This window comes from Clytia hemisphaerica, unplaced genomic scaffold, assembly GCF_902728285.1.
Source record: "Clytia hemisphaerica strain Z4C2 unplaced genomic scaffold, Clytia hemisphaerica genome assembly, whole genome shotgun sequence".
Lineage (NCBI taxonomy): Eukaryota > Metazoa > Cnidaria > Hydrozoa > Leptothecata > Clytiidae > Clytia > Clytia hemisphaerica.
The window spans coordinates 121,248-131,093 of record NW_027104002.1 but is presented as its reverse complement, the minus strand read 5'-3'; the positions used below and the strand labels follow the sequence as shown (position 1 = coordinate 131,093).

The window sequence follows — 9,846 nt, the reverse complement described above, 5'->3', positions numbered from 1 at the left end:
GCCCCCCCTGATATGAGCAAGGGAACCATAATGGCCACCCCTACTGAAAATTTCAGATCAAAACAAACAAGGAATTAATTCCTGTAACTCGAAGAAAATTGGAAAAAACTGGTTTTTGACTGTTTCTGATCCTAAAGTGCTATTTTTTGGTAAAAGCTATACAATTTATGTTTGGATTTCTAGAAAGCTTACCCATTCATTGTTAATACATTTTTTATTTGAAAGTAATCTCTTCATGGAATAAAAAGATATAGTCAAATCTTGTAGGGTCATTTTTCAATTTTTTTTTGCCAAATTCGATTTTCGCATTTCGCCATTTTACCCTACGCAAACGCACGTGGAACGCTTGAGACGAATGTTTGGGAAATCAAAAAGACAACTTTTGTGAGAATGTTGAGTTTTGTTTATATGGCTGTTTGTGACGCACTGCTCAATAAATCAATGAAATAATTTGAAATAAAAAGTAAAGAAACCTTGAAGCTTTCATGAATCCAAATATTAAATAAAAGTATTCATCTAAAGTGAAGATTACATTTCAAAATAATCTATTTATGATATATATAACACCCCTTTCTTAAATAAATGGCCTCTTAAAGTCTTTCATGTTCGCCGCAAGATTGCGTTCCGCAATCGAATTTCAATCGGTCGATTGCGTTCGATTTGTTTTGATTCGACTGGTTCGCTCGATCGTCGATTCCGTTCGATTTAGATCGTCTGGAAATGATTGACATGTATGAAAACTCAGTCAGAAATGAGAAACTAAAGTCTCAGAAAGTAGAAAAAACAGATAAAGTGAAAGATAGGATAAGGGAAAATGGGCTGTCGCGCTCTGAGCATTTAGCGAAATGTCTTTCTTTCGTTTAGTGTGTTATAACCCTTTTGAAATTGATAGCTAAAGTGTTAAAAATTTGCCAATAAGATTTGGACATCAGCTTACTTGTTTTTTTTTTCTGCTCCTGATTTCTTCTTTTAGTTAGTGTCCTCCTTTAACTTTATCCTTTCCTTCCCTTCTTTCAGTCTTTCGAGATGAGAATTTGATTGGGCTGCTGATTTGACAAAGTTAAAAATGGTAGGCAAAGATGCAGAGGAAGGCGGCGTTGTCTCGATTAGTCATACGGGTTGGTTGAGTGAGAAAGTTTATAGAGTCTTTTTATTACTTAGATAAGAATATTAACTCTGAAGACAAAGGAAAAGGCTGTATCACCGTAGTAAAATAAACCTTTAGCTTCGCTACCATGTGACAACATGTGGAAAGCACATTGTTTTGATTCTCGCAGCATTTACTCAAACTTCCTTCGCCTCCTACTACCACGGAAAAGTTCGACTTCTTTAATTTATCTATTGCTTCTTCAAATTTTGACTTTTCTAGAGAAGAAATGACAAGCCTTAATGTTTTACTGGAAGCTGCTAAAGCTGTTGATATAGGTAAGATTACTTAACTATGGTTTTATTATTTGATTTTAGATCTAAAAAAAGTTTTTGAAAAGCACATGGTTCGGGTTCGAAGCACGTGGCAACGTGGCGCCATTTTTTGGATACCAATATTTTATACTTTACCTTTTTCTAGATTCCCCTTCAATCAAAAGAAAAAGGAACAGCTCTAGCAGATCAAAAAGAGATATATTGGAAAGAACCCCTGGGTAGGAAACTAATTTTATGATGTTTGTAGTGCTATCTCTGTTTCTATTTATTTTTAGGCATTTTTTGACTTGTATAGAGGGGTCCCCCAGCGGTTATGTGTGAATTCATGAATGAGCATTTTCAATTGCGTGAATGCGTGATAATTGAATAAAAGTGCGTGAATTTGTGACTTGAAAAAACTTACATGAACGTGAAAAAACACTTTTTGATTGCGGGAATGCGTGAATACGTGAATTTTCCCTTTTTTCCACCGATTATGTGCAGTTCTCCCGGTTTTCTAATGTTTCCCCAATTTCTTTCCGAAAATGTTCCGATTGTCTGAGAAATAGGGTGGTTATTGCGTGAAACTCAAGGAAAATTTGTGTGAATGCTTGAATTTCGAAAAAAATTGTGTGATTGTGTGAATTGAGGTTCCGCTGGGGGCCTCTATTATACAGTTGACAGTTCTAATGCTGCCTTGCTTTTTCTTGCATTTAACATCTGTCTTTAATTATTTTTTAGGGGAGGAAATCGTCAAACTCATAACATCTTGGAAAAGAATAGGTATGAATGATTTGCCTTGTAATAAACTCAATCTAAATTAACTCTGCTGAATTTACTGAATCAATCATTGAGCACTAAGGATATTTTACATCTGAATTTGGGGTTAGTCTAAAAATCAGGGTAGCTACCGTGAGAGGTCCTAAAGCCGACAGCCCAGCCTAATTCCGACCCCCCAAATAACTGTTATGAAAAAAAATTCTATGTTTACAAACATTCCCTCTCCAAGTTGAACGATAAACTATTGCTAGAACTCTCGAAACAAAACATCTAACAAGATAGCTGTAATGTCAAGATGTCAATTAATGTAATTAAAATGTGCGAGTTGTAAAAATAATTACCTTTTATTATGGATCAGTTGCTCATGTTTAAAACGATAACAGTTTTGTAATAAAAGTGACTTGTGCGGGAAAAATACGAAACAACTTGGACTGGTTTCCATCATAAAACAAACAGACTAAATTGTAAAAATGGCGCGAAGTTGAAAAAAGGGCGGATGCGGTAGCACTAATTTGAATAACAAACATCGAATTAATGAGGCAGCAACTATCAACGCCCTCTTTACCACCTATAAGTCCGGATGTTTATTTACGGAAAGCTCTTCATTTAAGTGTACTCTTTGACGACATATATTATCTTTACTAGAATAGGAGCAAGGTGTCATGTAATACATAATAATTGTAATATACGCCGTGTATTTGTATTCTTATCATGTAATATATAATATAATGTAATATACGTCGTCTATATGTATCCTTACACAAAGTCTTTACCCTGCAATCAAGCCAAGTGCCAGTGTAAAGTAATAACCAGGCTTGATTACGCAACGTTTCAAAATGAGCACGCTCGTACACAGACCTCTTTTATATTTTCGTGTGCTTTGGAAAATCAAAACATCTCATTACTTTTTATGATGCTGTTACTACTGTTGTCATTTATGACGTTGTGCATATTGCAATAAAAAAATATGTTTTGTTATAAGAAGCAATTATTGTTATTTGGTTCAATGTATCAAATATCTCAGTTTAGTTGACACTTTGGTATCTTCGTTGCGTCACAGCGAAAGGTTTGTTTTTATTTTAGTTTGTATCTTTGAAAGACCCCATCGGCTTTAGGCTGGGCTGTCGGCTTTAGGACCTCTCACGGTAATAATTTAGCTAGCCAATTGGGCTAGGCAGTTGGGTGTTTAAGATAAAAACGGCAATTATTGCTCTTTTCGGTAATTTTTTCAATGATGAAATGCTGAATCAGCAGAAAAGTAAAAAAGTAAATGAAGATTGTCTTTTTTCGGCAATTATTGCTGTTTTTGGAAAGAAAAGTTGATTTTATAATTGAACACATAGTAGGGCCAAAAAAAAAAGTAGTTTTGTTTCCGGAAATGCGGGTGACGAAAAAAAATCTCACCCGGGCGGCCGGAAAATATTTTTTTTTTTCAATTTTCCTAGAAAAACTCTAATTGACGTGTACGAAAAAATAATCCAGGTTCGATGTCTCTTTACTTGAAAAAACAAAATTTTAAGAAGAAGCTGTACTCTAAGGTAATTCTATTCACAACAACATAAAACAGGAAAGTAGAAAACATTTGTGACAGAAGATTTTCTTTTTCAAAACACAAGTGACATACGTAAATCTTTGAATACAATCGTTAAATGGATCGTAAAATAGTAAAATGAAGAATAAACTCTTTATAAATCTTTGAATAAAATCATTAAATGGATCGTAAAATGGTAAAATGGAAAATAAACTCTTTATGTATCTTTTTTATTGCGACGAGCTTCTATTTGCGGCCGGGTGAGATATATTTTTTCCAAAAAAAAGTTCACCCGGCCGATTTCCGGAAACAAGACTACTTTTTTTTTGGCCTAGTAGATAGCTTAAAAAGGTTAAAAAGACTTTCTTAAATTTTTGATGATGGATTGTAGATTAACCCTTTTCATTTAGAATTGACTAGACGGTTCCCGTCGTCACAAACGCCGGTTTAGCTTGCGCATCAAAAGCCCTTAGGATGACAAAGATGGTATTGTTGCGATGCTGTCTCTAACTTTATCTTGAAGGGGAATTTGAATTACTTTTTCATTGACCACGGGAGTATAATGAGAAGTGTTCCTTAAGATGTCTTGTAAATACCTTTTCATGCTTCAATTAAGTGGAATAAGAGAATGGGATTTGAAATCTTCACCATAAATATATGAGCTTAGTAAATAATAAACCTTCAATTATGAGAATTCAGGAAGTTTGAAAGCGATTTCAATTAAATCGAAAACGGGAACTTATTGAGTTATCGTCAAATTAAGAGGGTCAATATATTATCAGTGAATAAGATTGGAAAAGATATATAAAAACGTTGCTATATTTACAAATTTCAGGTTGACATGATGCGCCTTATAACACGAAATAATAAATACTTTGATTTCAAAACAATCTTTTATCCACTTCTCGATTGGAAGACCTCCGTTTTTTACCTGTGCATTGACTACATTATCGGCCCTTTCTTCCTATTAGGGCCAGTTTATTGGCATTTTTGGGCTCACTTGGTGTAATAAGAGCCGGTGTAAAAAAGCTAAGATTTTGAAATTTTAAACTAAAAGCGACATTAATTTTTTAGCATTATTTCTCAATTTAAAGGATTTTAGGTATGATTGGACAACGAAAGTTATCCATCGTTTTACTCAATATTTAAAACTTCAGTGAAATATTTAATATATTTAAAAATCAGTGATTTTCGATAGAATTTTCAACAGTTTTCTACTGACTAATTTGAAGCATAAGTAGCCTTTTTTACAAATCTTGGCATTATTAACAGCCCTAATTGGCGTAAGCCCAAAATTACGAAAGCCGTCTTTCATACTCGAATCAACCCCCTGGCAAAATTTGAGATTAACAGCTCAGCTACCATCTTGCGTTACACTCATTTCTCATAAACTCATTTATTATGACATATTGTTTTAAGAAGTTCCTCCTCTGAGAGTGGGAACTCGCTCAGCCTACACCAAGGTATTCTCTAGCATCCGTAGGTAGCAAGAATAAAGCCTGGGATGCACGGGGACAATGTTGAGTACTTGTTAAAGTCAACAAGGATATCTCACTTCCCGCTTAAGTGACCACTATAAATCACTAGGAGAGTCTTAACATACATTAAAATAAGTGCATTAGAATGAGAATAGCTGGCAACTAGCCATTTCCCAAAAGAAATTTTGCTATAAAGTGCTGAATTGAATATTTTACTGATTTTATTTTGTTTTTTTTGGAAAATTCTTTCTTAGGAGAGCCGAATTGAAGACCTTCTTCCAAAAATTAAAAGAAACTGTACCCATCCTACAAAACCGTCCAAAAGCTTCAAATGTCAGTGTGCTAACTGAATCAATGAAATATATACAGGTATTACTTTAGGCGTACAAACTTTTGCAAGCAGAAACTTTAGCGAATTTTTAATTGATTAATTCAAGATGAAAGACCCCTAAAAATCTTTGTGAATTGTGGCTAATTTTGTAATTTCAAAAAATTTTAAATCGGGATTTTTTCAAAAACCCCTGGGGAAGTGAGAGAAATAATTTGCAAAAGAGGCTGATTTGCAAAATTTTGTCCATACAAAGATCTTAGTTCTTCAATTCACAAAAAAAAATCCACATGAAAATTAACTCACTGAAGGTTTTTGAACCCTACTTTCAGTAATTGAGCCATTACCAGGATTTCTCAGACAACCTTCATAATATTTCTAAAGCTAGTTGTATAAGTAACTTGAGAGTTCCGACTAAGATTTAATTTTAACTGATTTTCAGATGCCAAATCGATAATCATGGAAAGGTTTTCAAGGCTTCGAGATGTGGCCTCACATTATATTGATTTTAAACCAAAAAATTAGCAAAGTTGATTTCAAGCAAACACTCAATAGATTATTTTAATCAAATTATCAAAAAACTATTTATTATACATGAATTACTTAAAAAGTTTCGAAAGAGTATCAATGAAGGTTCCTTTATGTGAAATATGTTTATGTTCAATAAATATGTTTCATTGTGGGTATTGGCATACTAATGCTGGGCTAGCACTCTTGTGTGAGCGTTTCCCAAATATTGTTGACTCGACATGTTCGGGTCTTTCAGTCGAAACAAAACCTTTAAATTCCCAAATTTTCTATTTTAGACCAAAATCTTTGAAAATATTCTAAAATTTGACAACATCCTTAAAAAGCTATCCACAAAATTTTAGTATTCAGGCCAACACTAAACTAGAAAATAATAGGGTTCCAATCTTGTTGTGATAGGAACTTTGCTAACCTGGCTTTGCTATGATTATCCTATTTTGTTTTAGGAATTAAATGAAATTGACAAACAGCATTCACTCGAAATCACTCGTTTAAGAAGATGTCGAATGTGTCTTGAAGAGCGAATTAAAATGTTAAAAGAAGAAATTGATAAACTACCACCTGAAAGTAGGCCTAAAATTATATTCAAAGAAACTCCTATCGAACCTGAAAGGGAAAGTACAGATCATGCTAACCCTTCTCCTACTACTTCGACTGGAGCGCCTCCTAAAAAGCCGAAAAAAGAAATGGTGTCTATAGAAATTCAAGCAAATGAGGAAGATATTCGTGATGCATTACCTGAATCGTATGCCGATGAAAAAACTTTTGACCAGCCGTTACCGGATGTTTTACCGGCTCACGAAACTTTAAAGTGTCAGCTTCACACTGAACCCTCTTCTGAAGAAAGGTTGACAAATTTGAAAGATAAATTGATGCGAAAGCGAGTTTTGGAGTCAATGTTGGATGGCGATGAAGATTCTGAAAATGACGAAGATGTATTAAAAATTGTCTGCGAAGAATTGAAAATTTGACGGACATGATCAATGCATATCTTTATCAATTCTTTTTTCAAAAATAATGGTTCCTTTTTGGTTTTGACGGGGACAAGTGTTGGTTAAAACCTTGTTTGTGCCAAAGCCTAAGTCAATTTTAGTGTAGTTTTATACACATAGAATAAACTTTTCATGGAAATATGGTGATGATATTTCCCCTCTTATCCTTAATGTCAGTGGCTTAACATGCTTCTCATACATGATAAAAGGGTGATGCTTTGCAAACCTGGTAAAATGAAATGATTCGAGTACATTATTTGACGCTTATAATCAATGATTAATGGTAGGCAGGAGTTCATAAGTAAATTGAATTGAAGGGTTAATATCAAGAGAGCCTTTACTGGAAATCAGTCGTTGTTCAAAATAAGTGAAAAGGGGATGTTGATTTTGAAATTCATTGCATAATTTATAATTTATTGTGCTTTTCGATTAGAATTTTATGTGGAAAAGATAATTTATTTACAAAACGGCGTTCACTTGCAAAAGAAAACTTGAATTCAATATTCGTTGACTATGTTGAAAAAGATTGACCAACTTATGTTCTCCATGAGAAAGTGCACTTTAAATGTGTATGTAATGCCCGAAATATTATAATACTTTATAAGCGTGGACCATTCATTATAGGCTACTTTTCCGTTAAAGAATCTTCCTCTTCTGCCGCCATTTTGCATGTTTATGTTTATGCCAGTTTGCAGAGTATAATATAGTATGGCAAGGCTTCACTCAAGGAAAAATTCGGAAATGCCAAGTTCCACAATGGAAAAGCGCACCTGATAAATTTTGGTCCGGACAAGGTGCACGCAAAAAGGCAAAAAAATTGCTAAAATTAGCTGCACTTGAAAAAAAATAGCGAAACTCTGCACTTGGGGTTAAAAAAACCGAAAATTACAATTTTTGAAGATCATTAGCCGGCAGAAAATGAGCAAACCAATGATTTACTACAAAGGATGGTATGAAGGATGAAGTTTCCATGTGGGGTTGTTACCTAATAGACGATATCGGATTTAGATAAATGCATTCTGGTTTCTAGGGACTCTCCAAGGAATTATAATAGATCAATATTTGAGAGTCCCTAGAAACCAGAATGCATTGCATTTATCTAAATCCGATATCGTCCATTGTTTACGCCCTTATTTTCGTGAAAAACCGCAAAAACAGAAAGTGCTGACGTCAGCAGTTTGGCTAAAGCCTAAAGGTAGAAACATGAAATTTGGACTAAAGTTGCACATCATTAAAAGCATCATCTTGCAGAAATAAAAATTGAAATTTTGCTGACATCAGCAGTTTTAAGCAAATTTCTTATTTGGCTGTGCTCATTTTCTGCCGGCTAATGGTCTTCAAAAATTATGTCAATTTTCATATTTTTGAGACATCCCATAACTTACCTGAGTTGCACCTGAAAACCTCAAATTTTGCACCTGTACTCGACTTTTTCCGAGTTGTTCACTCGAGATCTCGAACAAAAGGTGCCACACTCTGCAAACCGGTGATTATGCAAATTCTGCTAAATCAACAAAAAGCCCGATTTTCTGACTCTGCATACGCAGTAGCAAAAAGTGTGGAATATTATCCTCAACAAAAGTCAAAATTTAGTATGATTACGAACATTCCTCTGACAATAGAAAAACCAGATATTCCTTAAAGGGACATTATAGTAGTAAGATGTAAACATTGCGCAAACCACGTGTCATTACATGGAGCAATCTGGGTTTAGAAAGAACAGATCCACCATAGATAATCTCTTTCAACTATTGAATGACTATCAAGAAGCCAAAATCTCTGGGGAAAGGATGCATGCTGTTTTTGTTGATTTTGAGAAAGCTTTTGATAAAGTCAACCATAGTCTTTTACTATATAAATTAAACTCTTTTGGTTTACCTAAATATCTACTCTACATTTTACATAGTTATTTATCTGAACGAAAAGCTTTTATTCAACATCATGACTTCAAATCTTCCACCTTTGTTTTGAAAGCAGGAGTCCCCCGAGGCTCCTGTCTCTCTCCTATTCTTTTTTCCATCTTTGTGTCTGATGTACCAAAACCTCCTAATAGTAAAATTAAAGTATCTCAGTTTGCTGACGATCTAGGGTCATGGGAAAGATACAAAAGAGTTTATGATTCTCACCTTGATGAATATGTGGAAATACTGTTTGAATGGTTCGAAAAATGGGGTCTGGTAGTGAATTTTGATAAAACAAAACACATTAATTTTGGTCAAAGCAAGATCTCCATCTGGGTTAGGAACACCAGACTAAAAAAGGCAAATGAAATAAAATTTCTAGGCCTTTCCATTGGACAAAAAGTTAATCTTATTCCTCATATCACAGATAAAATCAATAAATCCTACCATATCCTTAACTTTCTATCTACTCTTAAAAAATATTCTATGGATAAGAAAAAACTCTTATGTTTTACAAAAGTCTCTTAAGATCATGAGCGAATACTCTCTCTCACATATGTCTTCTTTCCTTTCCATTTCAAACTTCAACTAAACAGACTAGAGGTAATTCAAAACCATGCTTTAAGAATCATCCTGAATAAACCAAGATGGACTAGAATAACTGACATGTATGCAGAAGCAAAAATTTGTTCCATAACAGATAGACTGAGAAATCTCTCAAAGAGTTGGTTTACTAAAGCTTTAGCTACTCCTCACCATCCTATAAACCATACTCAATACATAAATAGAAATAATCCTGACAAACCTACTTTATATGAACTTCTGCTAACCTTCTGAAACACAAATCTTCTTTTTTATTCTCTTTTTTTATCTTCTTTTATCTTCTTTTATCTTCTCTTTTATCTTT

General features: G+C 34.0%; 2 protein-coding genes across 2 annotated transcripts in view; one reads left to right on the top strand and one right to left on the bottom strand.

The window, feature by feature from the left end:
- The window catches only part of LOC136811329 (AP-1 complex subunit beta-1-like), a 17,104-nt gene extending 15,990 nt beyond the window's left edge, over window positions 1–1,114 (bottom strand). Inside the window, exon 1 of the mRNA XM_067067944.1 lies at window positions 938–1,114. The gene's annotated coding sequence lies outside the window, so the exon portion shown is untranslated. The remainder of the gene's footprint in view (window positions 1–937) is intronic.
- On the top strand, window positions 1,106–7,539 carry LOC136811331 (max-interacting protein 1-like). The gene is made up of 5 exons (XM_067067945.1): window positions 1,106–1,425; window positions 1,568–1,640; window positions 2,143–2,184; window positions 5,445–5,559; window positions 6,493–7,539. Exons 1-5 carry the CDS (start codon window positions 1,377–1,379, stop codon window positions 7,015–7,017), a joined length of 804 nt encoding a protein of 267 aa, XP_066924046.1. The 5' UTR covers window positions 1,106–1,376; the 3' UTR covers window positions 7,018–7,539.
- Window positions 7,540–9,846: the final 2,307 nt, after the last annotated feature.

Bases quoted from the DNA above. Each gene is read 5' to 3' on its own strand.
- LOC136811331 (XM_067067945.1), top strand. From the start codon at position 1,377: ATGACAAGCCTTAATGTTTTACTGGAAGCTGCTAAAGCTGTTGATATA. The intron at 1,426-1,567 runs GTAAGATTACTT...ACCTTTTTCTAG, and splicing joins TGCTAAAGCTGTTGATATAG to ATTCCCCTTCAATCAAAAGA. The intron at 2,185-5,444 runs GTATGAATGATT...ATTCTTTCTTAG, and splicing joins AACATCTTGGAAAAGAATAG to GAGAGCCGAATTGAAGACCT.